Genomic DNA, 20,212 nt, shown 5'->3' with positions numbered 1-20,212 from the left:
TGCTGTCAACCATTCTTAGTCTTCTCCCAAGGATTGTAAAGGATGCAACAAACCCATTCAGAAACCCTTTTAAAGCTTTGCTCAATGCCCCGAAAGCGCTTTAACGATCGATCAACTCAAATCTCGACAAACTCTTGCTCAAAGCCACCTCCCAAAAAAGGGGTTCAATTCAATGAAACTTGATGAGCAGCGCAACCATTTTCGGAAGACGCATCTTCATCGGCGTTGTTTGAACTGCAACAAAATCAAGAAGAGAAGGAAAAAACACTCACAATCAACCGCAAAATACTTACGAAAAGCGCTCCAAAACGCTCGTTCGATCAACAGCACAGACACACGTCGACACGCGAGCGATGGGAACCAAAAACAATCGCCCAAAACAGCAGCACCGGTTTGCAACCTCTCCAGCACTTTGCATTCTTGCAGTTGTTTGCGAAGGATTTGTGCAAACCCGAGAGGGTTGGTGGATTTTCCTTTCTATACTTGCTTTCCTCGCTATCGTACGCCCTTTGGTACGCCCTTTCTCCCAAGGATTTTACCGCTCGCTTGCCTTCATTGCGAAATGCGACTTGCGAAAGGATTTTCCATGGGGTTTTCTAGGGATTCTAGCTGAAAGCTTACCCCCTATACCCATTCCTCCGCCTCAACCTTGTTCAAACCAAAAGAATCACATCCCATCCGATGCGATTGTCAATGCTAATCACGTACTTTTGCGGCATTTTTCTCAACTTTTATTTCATTTCTTGCGCGAAAAGAATTGTCGAAACATCGCTGAAGCGTTACTCCGCTCCTCCCACGCCGGCTATCAACTAGCGTGATGTGTCTTTTACGTCGATTTTTCTGCTGAAGCTGAAGGGATTGCTCCACCAAGCGCCAATCGTCCGTAGCAACGTCTTCTTCATTCCATTCGCTGGCCCGCTAACGGGGGAAATAAAGTTTACACCCTCCCCGTGCCCTACCCCACAGCGGCTGAAGGGATTGTGATTACGGCTTCCGGATCAACTGTGCTGCAGCCCTTTTTTCCACTGACAGCACACCTCAACTCATTCGCTTTTAACAACGCGCCGCAACCACACACACAGGGGCAAAAGCTTTTATTTACCGTTTTCTGCGATTTAAACGATTTTTGTGTTTTAAGATTCTGAGCGAGAGCCAGTGCCGCGAAAACTTTCTCCGCCGCGTGGTGTGATTTACATCGTAAATGTGTTTCGTTACTGGATTGCTTCATTTTCAACAGATTTGAGAGCCAGCAGTGTGTGCAAAAGGTTTAAATGGTTCTCCCTAAGTCTATTGAACCGAAGAGAGTGAGAATACGGCGACGACAAATTGAAATCACATGTAACGCATTGGCATGTAACGTACCAACAGTAAGCGCCTACATGTATGCAATTGATTAACGCGTGCAGGGTTAGTATCGCGATACGCATGGTTTGCAATGAAAAATATATGTAAGAAAATATAGCTTTATTTAATCGTTCTGCATTTCTATCAAACAAGCCGATCCGATTGAACCTAACATTTGTATAAATATGGTATTGAACGTGTTTATTTGGTTAAGTTATTCGCTTGCTGCTACCACTCCGATCGCTCCCATCCCTGCTCATCACACTTTTCAAGTGTGTTTGGATCGCTCAATCGACGAGATGATTCCCATGCTTCATTTTTGCTACGTACACCCCATTAACATCTATCCGTAACTAGTCGCCTACACTCACTACCTGCCTCGTAACTAAACAAACAATACAAACCCAACAAACAAACAAAAATGCTTTGAAATCTTACCATTTGACTAGCCAGCTTAGGGGTGGACGGTAGGACTACCACTACCGCTGAGCTGGACGGTAGGAGCAAACGACACGGCATTGCGCCATGGAAAATAAACGCAAAGAACGCACAAACTCATTCGTCTAGTTTTCAACAAACAAAATACTGCTAACGCTAAACAATAATAACTCGCTTTGTGCAATGGATGGGAATGGTTTTGGGAATGCAAAAGGATCCAGGGGAGGAGAAACATACAAACGACACAACTTACTTATATACTTTTCTAGCATTCTTACTTGGTACGGATTTGTAATTTGCGACTATGATGTGATGTGTTCTAACTCTTTTTTGTTTCTTCTTCAGCAAAGCGTTCTACCAACCTCCAAGGTCCTATCTACAGTGCGATGCCTATTCTTCGGTTTCGTTCGATTTGGTTGCGAAAATTGTGTTGCTTCTCCATTTTCCACCGCCTCACACCAGCGTTCCCATGTTGGCAAAGTCCTCCGTCAGCGCCTTCACCGTGCCCTGACCCTCGACGGAGGAAACGGCCGAATGGAACAGCTGCTTGGGGCACACCTTGTCATCGATGCTGGTGTTACAGTTCGTACCCAGATTGTTGCTACACTGGATGAACTTGTTGATCTGATGGACGGAAATGGCGTCCGGCGGTACGGCCAGCCCGCTCATACCACCGACCGGAGCCGCCAGGGCTGGGCGCTGGAAGTTCCGGGGCAGTGTGCTGCTCGCTATAACGATCTTGGCCGGTTCTCCCGGTCCGACCGGGATTGGAGCAGGTTTCGAGGGGATCTCCGCTATTGGGTAGAGGGGATAGTTGTGTTGCGGTTTCGTAGGACCGTACGATACATACGGTGGATGTGAAGGATGTGCCATTCCGTTCGCATGACCATCAACTTCACTCGGCCCTCGATCAACCCTCATTACGGGGGTGGGCTGCGAGAAGTCCATGATCACTTTGGCATCGGCCGCTTCCTGATGGTTCAGCTCTTCCGCAAGACTTCGGAGCAGTTCGTTCTTCTCCCGAAGCATCGCATCCGACTGGCGCAGGCTTTCGTCGATCAGCTGCAGCTCGTGCGTATCCTGATCGATGGAGGTGCTCAGCTTGGCCAGCGCTTCTTCCACCTGGATCTTTGCTTCGTCGGGCGGATCCTCCAGCTGATAGTGACGAACCTTCTGGTACAGCTTCACCGCCGACTCTTCCTCGCGCTGGATCTGTTTGTTGAGCGAGACGATCTTTTCGAGCAGTTTGATCTGCTCCCGCACCGACGCTTCCCCGCCTCCGCCCGATGCATTGTTGTCCGAGTCGTGCTCGGGGGCAAAATCCATCTCCGGCGAAGCTGTCGTCGTTGCCTCCGACGTAATACCGCTATCGATCGCATTAGGATCGGTCTCGGTAGCCTCCGTCAGCCCCTTCAGGTACGTCTCGAGGAGATAGTTTTTGCCGTGCTCCCGCTCCCGCAGCCGGTGCCGCTCCTCCTCGATCATGTTGATCTGCATCTCGCGATCGCTGCAAGGGAGGAGATGAAATTATTACTCATAACTCATCCTAATGATCCTGCCCATTTTTTTTTCTTCTTCTGCTGAGTCCTCCGCTACTTACCGCAGCTTCGACAGCTGCTGCTGGATGATGTCACCCTGCTCGAGGATCAGCTTCATCAGCCGCTCGATCGACGTTTTGGACGACTTCGGATGGATGGTCTGGCCGTGCGTCATCCAGGCGAAGGTCGACTTCTGGGCCCGGTGCCGCTTGCGACGCACTATTGCACTGTTGATACTGCCCGTAGGACTTCCGCGACCGCTGTCACGATCACGCTCGACCGTGCCGTGCGGTGTGCCGGTGGCCGTCGCTGTCGCTGCACCGCTGCTCGGCCCGCTCGCTCCATGGGAACCGTCCACGCGGCGCAGAATAAATTTCACCTGCGGCAATAGGGATTGTGAGGTGACGAGAGAGAGAGCGAGAGAGAGAGAGAGAGAGAGAGAGAGAGAGAGAGAGAACGGTGAGTGAACGCATTAGGGTTCCGATTAGCGGTGGTAATGGTGGCTGTGCCATTTTGCCCAGCGTGAAAGGGGTTCCAGCAGCCGCCAGTGCCCTTGAGGTGTTCATCTAATGGAGCAGCTTGTCAATAAAATGGTTAACATTACGGATCGGTTTCTGCTTCTTCGTGGCATTTGAAGCAAAAACGCTCCACACCGGCCGTGTCCTCGATGATTATCAATGAGCATTCATGGACTACCATTTATGGCGCATATGACGCGCGAGGCTTTAAGACGTCGAGAGCAGAGAGGCTTAATGGGTTTGTTGGGGGAACAGTTTACAGCATCTAACAAGCAATCGGTTGTAAGGTTTATGCCAATACTGGGTGGTAAACGCGAAGGATAATGAATTGATATGTGCTTTTGATTAACGTTAAGCTCAGCGGAAAGGCAAGTGTTTTAAAAATGAACATAAATTAGCGATTTGATTCTTTGTTAGGACTCATAAAATCGAACATCCAATCGTTTTTTTAAAGTTCAAAATCTCCGTGCTCATTGAAATACGCAAAAATAAAAGAGAATCTGTGTTGGTGTCATCCATAAGCTACGTCATGCTAGCATTCAGACTCTTTGAATCGTTTTTGAGTGCAACAAAATGTAACTGTGAACGCAACCTTTCTCCATATATGACATACGGGTTTGACCTGATCGTTACGTAGTTTATGGATGCCATCGTAATCCTCTTGTGACACCTATTAATACTGATAAGAAAAAGATTCTTACCTCCGGCTGTGCCTTTCCCCATGCCGTCCAGATTTGCCAAATCTTCGTCCCATTGTCCAGGACCTGCTCCACCTGCCGCCAACGCTCGGTAATGCAGTAGTCCTTCACGGCGGGCGACGCCGTCGCTGCGCCCGCGCCCTGCTCCTGCTGTACCAGCACCTCGATCAGATCGCCACAGGTAGTGTCGTCGGACACGCCCGATATCCACCGCTGCTCGCCCTTGATCCACACCGGTATCTCGTCCACCGAGAAGTCGCTCACCGTGCCGGACGAAGATTCGTTGCCCTCGCTGTGCACCGAGCCACTATCATCATCTTCGCTCTCGTTGCGCTCCACCTCGGCAGCATCCTGTTTCGATCGGCGCGGTAAGCTTGCCGCCTGCCCGATGGGAGACGGTCGGGTGGGCTTATACCCACCGCCGCTGGTCGCCCAGCTCGAGGAGGAAGCGATCGCTGCCGTCGGATGCCGTGCTGCAGCCGTCCCGACGAGCCCCTTGGGACGGTGGTCCACCACGGCGACGCTGCTACCGTTCATGATTAAGCGATGCACTGCAACGACCACCCGGCGATCAGCATGATCCGCTTGGCCCAACGCACGATCAAATCATCCGTATCCGTCCGTAGGCTCAACACTGGAAGCTGGAATGATGCGAATGAGGCGAGAAAAAAACAAAGAAAACACGTTAAAGAAGCACTCTCTGTTACAAGCAGTCAAGACAAATTGATCAATTTCTACAACCAGTTGCCAGTGGAGGGAAGATTATAGAGCCCGGGCCCGGTACCCGAAAGACGATCCTCAATTCTCGATTTGCACAAAACGGTTGCTCCGTCTGGTTTAAAGAGAAGGAAACGCAACAAAACACAGCCCAAACCTAAACCACCACAAACCAACAGAACCTAACGTGATGATAATTGGTGGCCTGGTTGGTAGAACGTCCACCGCCGAACCTAAGATTATCGTCGGCCGCTTATGCAACAGGTGCACCTTCCGAAAAATGGTCCGCTTTTTAAAGCGGGTCAGCAACACGACCTCCCCTTACTTGTCCGGAGGGTGTCCGGTGCGGCCCAAGCACTCCCGAAGCGAACGTTAAAAAAAGTGCATTTGCTTCTGCAATCGATCGCAGGAAATCGATTCTTTCACCTTTTGTGTATGCGGTGGACCATTCTCCTTTTTTTTTTGTTACACTGCGTTGAAGCCGGCGTTCGCAGCGTTTGCGTCAGCGGAAATTATGTTGCGTGCGTTGATTGTAATTTGCGGACCGTGCGAAGCGGGACGCAATATTATTAACCGCTTCCGAAACGGTGACCCAAAGATAAGGCTTCAAAAACCTCCTGTTGTGGCCTGGAAGCGTAACGATTAAAAGAAAAAGGTGAGACTTCTGATACAGCTCTATAAGACAGTGTGACAGTGTCGCTTTTCGAGTTGGTTTTTGGGGGAGCGTTAGACGTTCACTTTCGGGGCAGACCTTCGTCCAAAATGTCACGCACTGAAAGGCTAGTCACCTAGATTTCGGTAAGATGAGCGTTAAGCAATCAAATATCTTCCAAAATGCGCGGAGAATTGCGGTGGATTTGGATTTTAGAGCTCTTCCGTCAAATCCTCCATCAAACATTCATTTCATGGGTTTTTTTTCTCTGAAGACATTCCAGGAATAATGGTACGACCTTGATAGAGCAACAGCTATTAAAGCACAATTAGCATCCATTCTTCGCTCTAATGGAACGAGACGGAATTCTTGTTACATTTCTTAGGCATTAGAATTGCTCAATTGCACCACAATAATAGCAACGAACGCTCGTAAAGGTCTCCCGAAAGCCACCACAAACCACCACCAGGCAGTACACCTGATCCGGTAATTGGAATAATCTTGCCATCATACATCCTGCTGCCACCCGGCACCTACTTCGGCCCTATGCATCGGAGCGCTCATATTCATTTGAATGCCAAACCCTGCCGTTTCAGGACCGTTGGAAATGATCTACATCCGCGAGCGAACACCGCCGACCGCCGAGGACCAGTCGGTCACGACTTCTTCTTTCCCGACCTGGCTGGCAGGGTAGAACCTTACACGACCGCGGAAAGAATGGATGCAGCTGCTGCTACTGCTGTTGCTGTTTGAGAAAAGGGAGCAGTTCCCAGGCAGTTTAATTTCTCGTACTTCGGGCTGGTACACACGATGAGTACATGGCCATTGTACGGTTTGCCGTGCGGCGGTGCGTGTTCGCGGTGCAAGCAGGTCAGCCGAGCTCCTCAAACACGGGCGGCCCTTCGGTACCGTTTGCTACCGGCGGTGTGTACGTTCAACCCCCGAACCTCGCCTCGGAAGCCCTGGTCGTTGTGAAGTGTCGAGCGTCGAGTGTCTAAGCGTGAGATCTTCCTCTTCGACAAGTCTCTTCGGCCCGGTCGACACTTGACGCCTACCGACCTCGTTCGAGCTGCGGCCACAATCGATCGTGCTGTTGGGGTGAGGAGAGATCTTCACCCCGAAAAAAGAAACACAACACATCACAGCACACGCACACAATAGACGACGCATCTTGGCGTTCGAAAATGCGTCATCCTCTCAGAAGCGAAGGTGTCTTAATTATGTCACGGACAGGGGTGTACCAACGCGAGACAGCGGCCACACGACAGCACACACACACACACACGCCCGATAGCCATATCGCTTAGCGTTCAATTTGAATATATGAATACTAATTATGATTCTGCAGGCCCTCTGCTCCTCCCATCCAACCCAAGTCACCGAGGGATAGGCGGAGTAGTTCCTTAAGACAACGACCAGTACAGCCAGCGCAGAGAGATATGATTTGTGAACTGCTGGTTGAGCTGGTGGGTTGGTTTTTTGTTCACCACTAACTCCGCTTCGGGCACGGCTCGTGATCTACTCAATCGATCTTGTCCGCGCCTTTTTGCAAAAAAAAAAGAAAAAAAGAAAAAAAAACACATACACACCGTCTCTTGGAAACCGCTTTGCCACGGGCCACGTGGCGGAGTCTGGATCGTGAAACACTTGCCATGCGCTCCCTCCCCGTACAAACGGCTCCTATTACCACCACCGCAAGCCCGGAGAGTGGGGTAAACCGATCGATCAAACCCGCTCGTATATGGGATTCGTTAGGCACTGGGTAGCTGGCGTTATTCCAAACGACGCTCAAAACACCCAAACGGCCAAAAGGCAAATGTTTGAAGCAAAAATCAAAACGGTGTTACCCAAGAAGACCTTTTGGGGCAAACGCATCGCGAGGCGGATGGGACCCGTCGTGGCGCCACACAAAACCGCCACCGCCGTGGCACACTAAATGATATTTTTGCCGCACCGTTGTGGAAGGAAGGCAAATAATTGGAACCGGAGCCGAGACCATTCAATTACCTTATTGCAGGACCCGGTTTTGATGGGACCTCCTTTTGAGCAGGCGGACAGGACGGAGGTTTGCCGTTGCAAAGGGTACACTGCGCTCTATTCACTTTGAGGCGAGTCTCCAGAGTGAGGGTTTGTTTTCGGCACAGTGAAGCATCATAACTAAAACGCACCGACTCGAGTCGCTCGAGAAGCGGAACGTCAGCAAATCGGAGCCGAAGCACCTTGGCCTATGGAGGGCCTGACGGGCCTCTCATATTCACATCACACCTTTCTCGTTAGGCAAACGTGTGGCTGGCAAATCGTAAGCGTAAGCAGTAAATAAACGACTCAAAACCCGCTACACCATTTCGCAAACATTAATGACTCATAAAAAAACGACCAAAAAACAGTAACCTTACACAGCCATCACCAAACAGAACGATCGCGTTACATTCGCTCCCCGGTTGCGCTGAGCGAGAACAGAAAGGTAAACGAAAACAAACCATCCATGACCGGGGTATGGAACATGTTCTTCTTTAGCCAGCTTTAAGCTGCTGGCCGAACAGTGGTTTGCTTCGCCCAAACATTGTTTCACGTTTCACGTTGATCCATGGGTGACAGTAAATAAGCGAACCAGCACGAGGAACTCACCGTGAACGATGTTCGTGGGGAATGTTTTTTTTTTTTTTGCTTTTACTCCCCTCTGCTGCAGTACAGTAGCATGAGAAATTCACACTGAACTCATCGGCCGAAAAATCGTGATGTGATTTCATTATTCAAACCCACACATGCTCCCGCCAACTCCTTCACGGGAAGGCACTGCAACGCTCTCGCAAGAATGTCGCGACTTCGTACCGACTGGCTGGGAGCTTCACTGAATGGGTTTGCAACGCGATGCGTCTGCCATTGCTTTTGCATTTCGGTGCGAGGGCAAACACAAGCCAAGCCGTTGCCGTTGGTTCATATTTTCGCTGCTCCAAAGCGCGCGAGCTACTTCCCAGCTTTCCAGGCAGCGGCACGCGAATGCAGAACCATCGCTGTTGGAGCTTGATAAGTATGCGCACGCCGTTACCGATCAAAAGCAAATTGATTGATTGTCATCACGTCCCCGTGCACGACCGCTCCGTGCACACAACCTTTCGTTCCACCGAGAGGTTCTTCTGTGTGTATGAAAGGCGTTCTAAAACGGAGAGCTCTCTGTGAAGCATCGGTTATGCTGGATTTTGTTTTAAAAGCAAGGAGGTTTGCAACACCTTTCCGTCGGTGTAGGCATTCCGGTGGCATTCAATCCTGGGGGCCTGAAGTGAATAAACGACGGTCGCCGGCAAGTCGTTGCAAGGTTTCACACAGCAACAGCGCATTCATATCGCATATTGTCTCCGGCCTGCCGCCAGGAAGTAACAGCCGTTTAGCAATATCCTCTACGCTCTGCAGGCTTCCTGTCGTTTTGTACGATGAAATGGAAAGGAAGCAGAGTTGTGTATAACTTCCGAATCTTGGTTAACAGATTGAAACTTTTGGAATTGCATCTCAACGGCTGCTCATGATGTATTCTCTTCAATGTCTTTGGTTTCATGTTCCATCCCCCAAGTGCAAATTTGATGGAAAACTTATACCTCTCGGTGCAACTGATCTCCAAAGAATACCTATAAAAGCGGCCAATTTTTTGTTTACCCAAAACCGATGTATGATTCGATATCGCATTTACTCGCATTACAACCTTCAAGCAACCCCTTAGTAAATTAAATCGTCGGCAAGCAATCGAATAAGCAAAAAAGCTCCAAAATTCTAACTACCCCTCCCAATATTTCTTCACACTTTCAGTACTCAACACACACCGACACACATGTGTAGGGGCAGCGAGGCTTGTTCCCCTTGGCATCTTGATTTTTGGCTCGAGAGTGCTCGTGTATCCTTCAGCCCGTGCCTGTGCCTCTTTATACAATCACCTACCTACAAAGCCTGAACAGAAGAGACATAGGTGGTCCTTGAGATTTGAATACACGTCCCTGCAACTTCCACCGCACCGTGATATCCACCGTGATTTTGACAGCTTCAAGCACAGAGATTATGGCACCTCCGCGAACCCCCGACTCCAAAATGGATTGACACTTCATTTCGGCATTTGGAAGCATTCGGCAGCCTGATGACCTTACAAAACCAGCGCCAACCAGAAGCGAAGGAGGGCTGCTATTGAAATTTGGGCAATGGCGCTTAGGGAAATCGAACACATCGATAGAATCATCGCATGTATCCTGTTGAGCTGTGTGTGTGTGTACATGCTTATTTTTGTAAGCAATTTAAAGTCTGCTCCAAAAACACCTCAAGGACACGCACTCAATGCTGAATGGGAATGTAATGAGCGTTGAGTGCGATTAGTGCAAAATTGCTGCCTCATTGAATGTCTTGCGAAGGCTTGCCAACATACACACAGCAACACAATCTCTCCGGTGGCAATGCTTTAACCAGCTATCTGCTAATACAAGCTAATGCTGCTAAACGGTTGATAACTTCGAGCCGATCTAAACGCACCGCTAATCACCGCCATACTCGTGCGCGTTCGTTTGCATGCCGACTGTCGGCCCGACAGTGCTGCGTAATCCCTTTTGCTCAGCTGGATTGCGTGATGCTTTCATAGATCTTTTTCTTTCCCTCTTCATCGATTCCACTCGGTCTTCCATCCTGTCTACAGCTTGCTCCACACCACCACGCTAATAGATTTTTGCTAACCGATTTGACCGATACGCGTTCCACGCGAGAGAACGCTCTGAGCTGGCCGCACGCCGTACCGCTTCGCTACACCTGCCAGGCTTTAGACTGCTGGCAAAAGGGATAGGCAACAACCATAGCCTTCGAATCGGCACGGATATTGCAAAATGCGACCGTGGACAAACAAGAAAACAATCATCAATCCGACATACTTAAGCCGGGTAAATATAGAAACAAAACGATTGAAGCGCGATGGCAGGTGCCCGAGGTTAAGCATCGGTGCATTAATTTCAATTATTTCCCAAAAAAAAAAAACAGTAAGACAACAAGGCAAGGTGAGAAGGGGTAATTGAAAAACAACAAATTTCGAGTAAGCAGTAGAGTTAATTACTTCAAAAGCTCCGGCCAGAGCGGTTTCTTTCGTGCGTTGACAAACGGGCAGTGATTGTGATGTGCAAAACAGCTCCACCAAAAAGGCGGATAGAGAGAGAGTCTCTGAGTGGAAGTTAAACAAATCTACACAACGAATATACATGATGTTCAAACAGTGTTGAGTCTGTGCGTTGCGCCTGACGGATCACGAGCATTCAAACGGTGAAAGACTCTGCTGTTCAATGCCCTCCCGAAAGCTTCCTCGAGCCACTTCTGCGGGATGATAGCGGGAACAGCTCAGCAGGACGGGCAGCAAACCCTGGACCTGTTAATTTCGTTCCAGATTGGAACAGTCATCAGAGCGTTACTAATGAAACAAAAAAGTCTCTAACGTGTGCTCTAGTAATCGCTTGGCTCTTCGTTTCTACGGTTGAAGTTGAAGAAACGACTAATCCTGCTTAGGAGAACGGCTACTTCGCCGTGGTTTGTGCACAACACAACATTCATATCGTACGCGTATGTCTCAAGCCCGCTCAAGCTGCTGCTGCAAACACTGCTGCTACATACATATTCATACGCCGAGGCAGATGTTATCATACGGCGACCCCGAACCGGGCAAACCGAGCGATATTAGCGCTAGACATTGCCAGCTGTTGTGCTGTCTTCACATATTTCGTCGATTATTTATTCATCGATTCTAATTAGGCTCGCTGGAGGATATTCGACCAGTTGCGTTTCGGCAAGAATAGCTAACTTTCAAAAGGTTTGTATATATTTGTAATCGCTCACACTGGCAGGTTCCATAAAACATTTCGCCCAAGAAAGCGAACGCCCTCATTGCGAAACTTTGTTTTTTTTTGCGGCCACACTGGCCACAGACACACAATAACGCCATGGTAGCAGAAGCGGTGGCACAAGTTATGCTTTTATTTTCTGCTCACTGATCACGCACCACCAGTAAACTGCCGGGGATCGCGCTGTTTCACTGATTTAATATTTTCCAACCGTAGGTATCTCGGACCCGTCCGGTACGTGAGCAGATCGCTATCTGCAGGGCCGTAACGATCCGCAAGTGTGGCCGGTAGCCACGTAGACGTTCACCCTTAACCATCGGTTGTCTTGCCGAGCAAGCCTAAAACCTAATAAAGTCACCCAACGGGGGGGAAACTCTCTTCAAACGCGAGAGCCGTTGCTCAATCTACGCCGTTGCGCTTCGCTGAAGGGGAAAGAAACAAAGGCTTTGCGTGAACTACCGGTACATTGGCAACTGCAAAGCGCCGGGCGCACCCACCCGGGTGAAAGAGGGAGCCCCGGTTTGTGGCAGTAAAACCGGCTACACCGGCCACACGGGGGTCACAAGTTCGTTCGTTTCGGTGTAATTGCTACGACGTTGTTCGCTATGACAAGTGTGCTTGTTCGGAACTTGTCTGGTTTGGAATTTTTGTCCCAGTTTGCTATTAAAAGCAACAAAAAAAGCCGAACAATCAAGACAGCGAAGTAGCCGACGAAGCTCATTAGCCTGTAACCCTAACCTGTCCCGAGGACATCGAGATAGACAGAGAGAGAGAGAGAGCGAACAAGGTGTGGTATGTCTAACGGACCTCTAATTGCCTTGTTTGAGAGGGTCGTGGCTATCATCACGATAAAAGAGTCAAGGCTACACTGCCTCGGCAACATATCAGCAGGGTTACACTGCTTCATAACTCATGCCTGATATGTCAATCGGTAGCAATTAGGCAATATATCCGGGTGAGTGCGAGTGCCGTTTATCCTCAAACCAGTCGTTTGTGGAGTTGAGAAAGCTTCTCCTAGCTGAAAAACGACTCATATGCGCAAACAGGTAAATAAACTATAGCATTATCTAACGCATTCGATTCCAGCTCGAACTCTCGAGTCTCCTTGGCTGTCTCGCACGCGTATAATTAATTCATTTAGAGCAATAAAACATTGAATTAGCCTGCAATTATCCTGCCGCCCGCCCATGCCCCGCCTGTGCCCTTCGATGTAAATGCTCGGTGTCGCGATCTCAGTGCCTCGAGTTCGATTAAAAATGGGTGCCGCATAATGTCAACCGCAACCGCAGCGAAACGCTTCAAGATGCCAACGCGTACGGCCATACGCTGCTGCATTAATCAGGCGAGCAGGGTGTCCCCCCCCCCCCATACTAAAGGACAAAGCACCAAGCAACTGGCAGTTGCAGTTTGCACTTTCATAAATCACAATTATTAATCCTCGGCGGGGTTCGTCGCTACCCGTGCGACCCAGCGTGCGAAGGCGTCAGCCCGTACGCGTGAGCCGCCTAGACAATAGAACGCCCAAATTCCACGGAATTTCGCAACCGCCATCGGATGGTGCTGATTGGTGTGTATGTGTGTATGTGTGGGTAAATTTGAAAAATGGCGCCTCAAACTATCAAACATGGGAGCAGAGGCGTATCGAACCATTTTCGAATGGTTCGATATTGTTTGGGTTTTTAGTTTGCTTTTTTATATTGTTTTTTTTTTCTTCGACGGATATCCGCCTCCCAGACAATCTGTTGTGTGTGTGTGTGTGGTGAAGCTTTATCAGCACTTATTATTCGAGCGGAAATTCTAGAGCTAGCTAACGGGAAAATGGTGAAGAATGGTTGCCCTTCCCGCTAGCAGAGAAATGATATGCAGAACCGTACCGTTCCAGCAGAAAGAACGCGCTCACGGTTTGGTGGCTCACGGGAGTGTGGTGAACACAAGGCAGCCAAGCAGAACGGAGAAACGAACTTTTGTACTGTCTTGTTTTCCTTCTTGCCAGGCTTAACAACTGAGTGGAAAGAGGGCTGGTGACTCAAGCAATCAAGAGCTGATTAAAAACAAAGGGGAATGACTTGCAGCAAAAGGTTTCGGGTTTTATGGTGACAAGTGGAATCAACCTTGCTTTGTATAATATTGCCAAATAAACTGACTCTGAATGAGCGTATTTCAGGAGTAATTTAAGCGATCGTGAACTCATAGCGCAGCTCGCATTCAGGCACACCACAGTAATCTTTCCCTCGACTCTTACATCGATCATCACGCAACCGTCTCCCAAGCGATCGTTAAACGTTCAACGCTAAAGTTACCTTAATAGGCGCACTGTATCGATACCTTTCCAAACACGATTACTTCACCAGCACAAAAAAAGGAAAACAAAAACTCTCCAAAAGAAGCGGTTATCGAAATTTATCGACCGAAAAGTCGTCCGGTGATGATAGTAATGGTTTGCCGTTTGACCTCTACCAGTCTACCGAAGGCGCTTCACCAAAGGGAAAACACTTTTACACACTGACACGGAAGGCCAGCAAAAGTGCAACAAAGTAAAAGAAAACGAAACAAGCGAAACAGACCAAACAACAGCAAAAAAAAAAACAACACAACACAACAACGTGTGCCGTATGGCGGAACTAGGCCATATCATAATGGTGGTAATGAAATCGTAATTTAGACAAACTGTTTTTTTCCTCAGTCTGCATTTTCGCCCGTGAGTGTCTTTCTGCATTCAGAAATACCACCGTTTCCTTTCCTTTTGCCAAAAAATCCTATCGAGTCTGTCTGTGAGCGGAGCGTTTTCTTTTTAAATTTCGGTTTTCCCTCCCGCAAGCAAGCGTACGCGTACGGATGGCCACCGTGCAATGGCGGTTCATTCCGTATCACGCATCCGCCCCATAACCCGAAACCTTTCACGACAGAGCGAGAAAGAGAGAGAGAGAGAGACAGAGAGAGAGAGAGAGAAAGATATGATGAGGAAGGGAGGGATGAATCATGCCCCATCCGGTTGTGCCCGTGCGCGGAGAGGGTCAAAGAAAGTTGAACATGCAAAGTATGGCTCGTTTTTTTCCTTGCCCGCTGTTGTTTCGCGCTATAGATCATCATCCACACGCTGGACACACGCAGACAAGCAGCCAGAGGGAGGAGAAAGAAATTTGCTGCGCAAAAGTTTACAAAAAAAACCGGACACAACATAACCCGGGCATCAATCTTCATCTTGTGCTTACGAGGTCACAAGGCCACGGAATCACGTTTATCACTCGCACAGGACTTCAGTACCGTTTTGTGTGTGTGTGTGTGTGTGTGTGTGTGTGTGTGTGTGTGTATGTCTGTGTGTGGATCTTTGCAAACGGCTCATTTTCTGGCCCAGTCCCTCCAGGGAAGAGAGAGAGAGAGAGAGTGCAGCGTTGGCGGCTTTTTTGCTACAAAAAGAGGGAAATGAAGTTCTTTGCGATAAACGGTGAAAACAGTAGGTAGAACGATGGAGAAAGGAGCAGATTGGGGGAAAGAGGGGGAGGGGGAGGAGTGGTATGAAAAATGGCTCCATAATCATTAAACACCTGCACGGGGGCACCAGGCGGTACCGAGTGGCCCTATCATCAGGCACGCCGAGAACGAGATCACGCCACCGCGATCGATTGGCACAGGCGGAAACGATCCCTTTTTCACCCGAGCCCAAAGCCAAGCCCATTATTTGCATGCATTAAACCACACGGACACAGCGACGTGTCCCCCCCGTGTCAGCGGCTTCCGTGCTGCCGCTTGATCGATATCGAACGATCGAACGAGTCTGAACGAAAGATTGCAATCGCGGTGTCGAAAGCGACGAACCCCCGAGTTAGTGTGTAGCAAGCATCCCTCGATTAGTAGCATGCTTTGACAATCTCGATCCACGGAACACGGATTGCGCGTAATCGCATCCGATTGATCATCGCACCCTCCTCTATGCGCGTTCTATCTCCCTCGGCCAGAGCCCCACGCTTCATCCGCAAGGTATCAATTATGTTTGCACCTGTTTGTCGCACGCACGTCTTTGCACTTTGCGTGTGCGTATAACACATTCACACTTCTTGCCAAGCACGGGTTTTCCTTGCGGCCAAACCAAACGCTCTCTCTCTCTCTCTCTCTCTCTCGCTCTCTGTGGGGCAATATTTCATACTGGAATCGAACCACTGCCCGCGAGCGTCGTTGTACTACGAAACACACATGAGAATGCTCCCTTTTTTTTTGCTTTCCTTGTCGTCTTCTGCTTGCTGCCACTAAACCTCGGCTTAGGGCTGCAGCGGTAACACAGTGTGTCAAAGCCTTCTGGCGCGAACACGTGTGTCTGTGTTTTCCCTTTCCCTTTCGGTGGTTTGCCAGCGGGCGGTGGAAGAGTGTGTTACGCCAGATCCCGCCACCTGGGTGCGCCGCGTACGAGACGAGGGCCCCTGCTTTGCGCAATCGTTCGCATCCAATTCCTTCGAGCATTGCGCTTGCGTATTCGTATTCGCGCTGGTCACAAACCCGATTTATGGGCTCAATTTTTTGTTTGTCGTTTCAATTTGTGTTGTTTTCATGTATGTTGGACATGATGGTTGGCTTTTTTTTTGCCTCCAGCTTGTCACTAGACCTTAGTACACACATCATCATGTGTGTTTATGTGCTTTTTTATTTATTTATTCAATGCAATATTGCTGCAGGGGATTTTTGACGTACGCTTCGATGAGAACGCGTGACACTCTTTGCCTAAGAAATAGTTCTCATAAAATTCAAGCATGTAGATTTTTTTTCTGAATTTTTTCATGCTTCCTCAATGCTATTTTGACGCAGATCAGAACAGATTTCAAACAAAAATATCTTATAAATATAGAAAAACTAACAACGATATTCCATGTTTTCAGCAAAGCCCTGTACAATGGACCCCATGGCAAGGGAATGTCAACCACCCCTGCCCCGCTCCCGGTCAGCATTGCCGATATCGATTTGTGTTTTACCACATTCCTGCCTCCTTTTACGCATCGACGCAGGTTCAGTTTCAGTTTCATTCAGACCGCTGTCCTTCGAACCGGTCCCGGCATTATTACGAATTCGTAATTCCCGGGCTAGGCTCTACTTCTTCGCTATTACTTTGTACACGCACACGCCTAATGGAGTGGCCAGTTTTCCCCCGCGAGTGCGGGCACGCGCGTGCACCGGTTTTCACCACATTTCTACTTTCCACCCAGTCCCAACCCAGTCCCACCGACCGACACTGCCACACGCATAAATATCAGAATCAATTAACTAAAGAGCGATCGATTCGATGCGAGTTTCGACTGTGTGCACGATCGAGCTCATAAGCACAGACACGTCTACACACAGCACATTGGCGAAACGAAATGCATTGTGAACCATTTTAAATACTCAAAAAAGCATAACGATCGGCTAGCAAAGCTGAATGGAAAAAAAGTCCATGACTTCATTTTGGGGCGGTGTGAAAGTTGACTAATTTTTTGTTTCAGCTTTTCGAGATTCTTTTCCCCTTCTTCTTCATCGTCCGGTTAAGATTTCTGTGTGGTGTTTACCTTTGTTAGTTTTGCTTCTTTTTTTTCGGTCTCCTTCTCTTGCCGGCTAGACTTTTTGCTCCTTTCCTTCTCGGCTCGACAGCCACTGCCAGGGGATGGTTAATTTATGAGCAGCTTCTACCGCACCGGTACGCTAATGATGATGCGCGCGCGAGGAAGTGTGAAGGTTTGGATCACTTTCCGAGAAACGGCAGTCCGACAAAACAGCATCCAACAGCGCACCGACCAACGAAAAAAAAAAGGCTTAAACTCTCCAAATTATGTCTTCGATTGCATACAGCATCGGAATTGGACACACTCAGGCACCGAAAACAAAAACGCGAAGCCTCACTCACTCGGTACACTTTCACATGCGAAGGCACTGGCTTAATCCCATCGGTTATGTTTGCGGAACCTCTTAAACCAAGAAAACAACAACAGCAGCACACGTTAAAACACACCGACACGGAGCATCACCGTACCGATGATTGATGACGTCGAGGTCGCAGAATCGAAGCACCAGACACGAAGCGGTGGCCGAGGTGGCAATAATGATGATGAGGCGAAATTTTTTAATTACTTAATTCCCATAAGTCACGGAAGTGTCCGCTCAGAATGAGGCGATACGGTGCGAAGGCGACCCTCGCCCAAAAAACTACACGTCACACAACAACACGCGGTCGGTGCGTATAAATTAAAGCACCCGCACACTTTGTGTTTTTTGCTTCTTCACGTTATTGCTGCTGCTGGCACTTACACTCGTCTGCGTAAATTTCTCGTTAAGCACGAACAGTGCGTGCCTCGCTCTTGGGGGCCATTGAAGTTACTTGTAATAGTGAAAAAAAAATTACACCGCTGATGAGGATGATGATGACGATGATGATGATATCACTAGACAAGGCTTGAACGAGGAAAGTATGAGCTTTCCTCCACCCTTTCGCTGTGTTTTATTGCACTCTTCAAATACACTGTTACAGCACACTGGCCACAACACTTTTCCGTTGCAGGTTCGTCGCCTGGGACGTACTTTACAAATCACTTGACGCACGCTGCAGAAGAAACACACACAGACACAAATGCATAAGCACACGCAGAGAGAAGGTATAAGAGAAAGAAGCACTAATTTTTATTATTTTTAGCTTTTACCCGCACCGTAAGAAGGAAAAGCTTTCGTGTTCTGCTTCATCACACTGATTGCATTTTCCCTTTTTTTCCTAAATTCCACTTCGTGACACAGTTTTTTTTTCTTCGCCCTTCACAGCACAGCACCGTCCAGCAAAAGGTGAACAGATTCCCTACGGGTGGACAGCTACAAAGCGCTTGTTTTTTTTCCCGCACTCCCAACATTCAATGGGCAATTACGTTCGGTGTGACTGCAAGCGATCTATTTATTTTTCATCACTTTCCACACATTTCCCGATAGCATCATAAATTCATCCCTCAGCTGGCGGGCGGTTTTTACCGTTGAGGGAGTGCCCAAATTTATTTACAACCGCTGTCTTCTGTTCCGGTCGCAAGCTCGCAGTGCGGAAAAGGGGTTAAATTACCCGTCCAATGACACTGGGCCATTCTCTAATGGACGTCTTCCGTCAAACGGGGCGATTGTTTTCACGTCAACAGCGTGCGCGCACAGGTAGATCCGATCTACCGTACGGAGAGCCAACACTTCCGACTCGCCAAACGCGGATCGCTTCCGACACGCGCACGCCATTCACCTACGCAACCGAGCACCGAGATGGCGTAAAAGGTTGGGCACGGACCCTCAAATGGCGTCGGCTTCGATGGAGGTGCCGGAGACGATCGTCGTTTTCACACCGTTAAATTTGAATAATACCCTCCCTCGATTGCGCGGATCCGAAACTTGAGACTGAGACTGAAACTAGAAACGGCCCACTATGGCCATTCCAACCAAACAAAAAAAAACTTTTAAGATGCTCAAGCAAGCACAAAAACGCCAAACAGGAATAAAAGACAGAGAAGAAAACAATAACAGACTGAGCAAACAAGATCTTGAACGGATCGACGGGACGGGAGATCTTCTCGCTCGGTTTAAAAAAAAATCGTTTGCTCCCCTCGACGGGCGAAATTTGTTCCGTATTTTTCATGGGCGCATTAGAAGTTCGTCTAAGCCAAACTCGTACGTACAATAAACCACTCGCGACTGAATGCCAGAACGATCGTTTGGCTTAAACGCTTCTGCTGTTGTCGTTCTTTTCTTCCTTCAAAACACTCGGCTCGGCTCAGTTTTCAGTTTCCTCCCCTGCTTGCGCGGGTTTCCTAACACTTCCAAACGCCTTACGCCTTACAAAGTCACTTTCAACGAACTTCTCCTTCGCTCGCACCAGTGCCCGCCGTGCCTCGTGGCGTGCCGTGGAATTGTTCACGCGTTCCCTTCGACAAACTGCCCAGGCCCGATGAATCACACTCGAGTACGGCGAGCTCTTCAAAGCCCAAATGGTTACAAATTCTTGCTGACTCTGCAACGGCGCGCTACTCGTTCGTTGAAACAGGTGTTCTTCACGGGGTAATGGGGTTTAGAAACAACGCACAGGACAACAACACAAAAGGCACACACACACACACACACACGAACAGGAAAACATACAACAAACCAATAGCCAAACGGCATCACAAATAAACGACTGCACTGTACCACGACGGAACGCAAGAATACAACGCACGACAAAGCGACGAACCCAGCGTCCGATGCGCACCAGCGTAAACCCTTCATTGATCGTACGCGCGTTGGCGCGGTTTCGACAGACCCAGTGCGGCAGTTGTGAGCTACCTGGCACTCACTCTCACGAAACTCGAGACTGGAAACTCAGCCAGCTCAACCGTGTCTGTCTTCGCTCTCTGCCGCCGCGGTTGCCCGCGTTAAAGAGCTGTGCTCTTGACCGTGTGCGCCTGCATTTGTGGGATAATTTATGCCGCAGCCGTATCTC

At 48.9% G+C, this 20,212-nt stretch overlaps 1 protein-coding gene across 4 annotated transcripts; it reads right to left on the bottom strand.

Annotated features, from left to right (window-relative positions):
* Positions 1–1,467: 1,467 nt before the first annotated feature.
* On the bottom strand, positions 1,468–19,988 carry LOC121599856 (ras association domain-containing protein 10). 4 transcript variants are annotated; one of them, XM_041927958.1, is made up of 5 exons: positions 19,921–19,988; positions 17,289–18,316; positions 4,540–5,177; positions 3,383–3,699; positions 1,468–3,289 (listed from the first exon to the last, which is right to left on the bottom strand). In XM_041927958.1, the coding sequence occupies exons 3-5, from the start codon at positions 5,071–5,073 to the stop codon at positions 2,236–2,238; spliced, it is 1,905 nt and encodes a 634-aa protein (XP_041783892.1). In that variant the 5' UTR covers positions 5,074–5,177; positions 17,289–18,316; positions 19,921–19,988; the 3' UTR covers positions 1,468–2,235. The 4 variants fall into 4 exon arrangements, with proteins under 4 accessions (XP_041783892.1, XP_041783890.1, XP_041783891.1 ...); XM_041927956.1 differs by having other exon boundaries at positions 19,873–19,985; XM_041927957.1 differs by having other exon boundaries at positions 19,880–19,985.
* Between the last annotated feature and the right edge of the window lie 224 nt (positions 19,989–20,212).

Source organism: Anopheles merus, chromosome 3L (genome assembly GCF_017562075.2).
Source record: "Anopheles merus strain MAF chromosome 3L, AmerM5.1, whole genome shotgun sequence".
In the NCBI taxonomy this organism is placed as follows: domain Eukaryota; kingdom Metazoa; phylum Arthropoda; class Insecta; order Diptera; family Culicidae; genus Anopheles; species Anopheles merus.
This window is presented reverse-complemented; position numbering and strand designations above follow the sequence as displayed.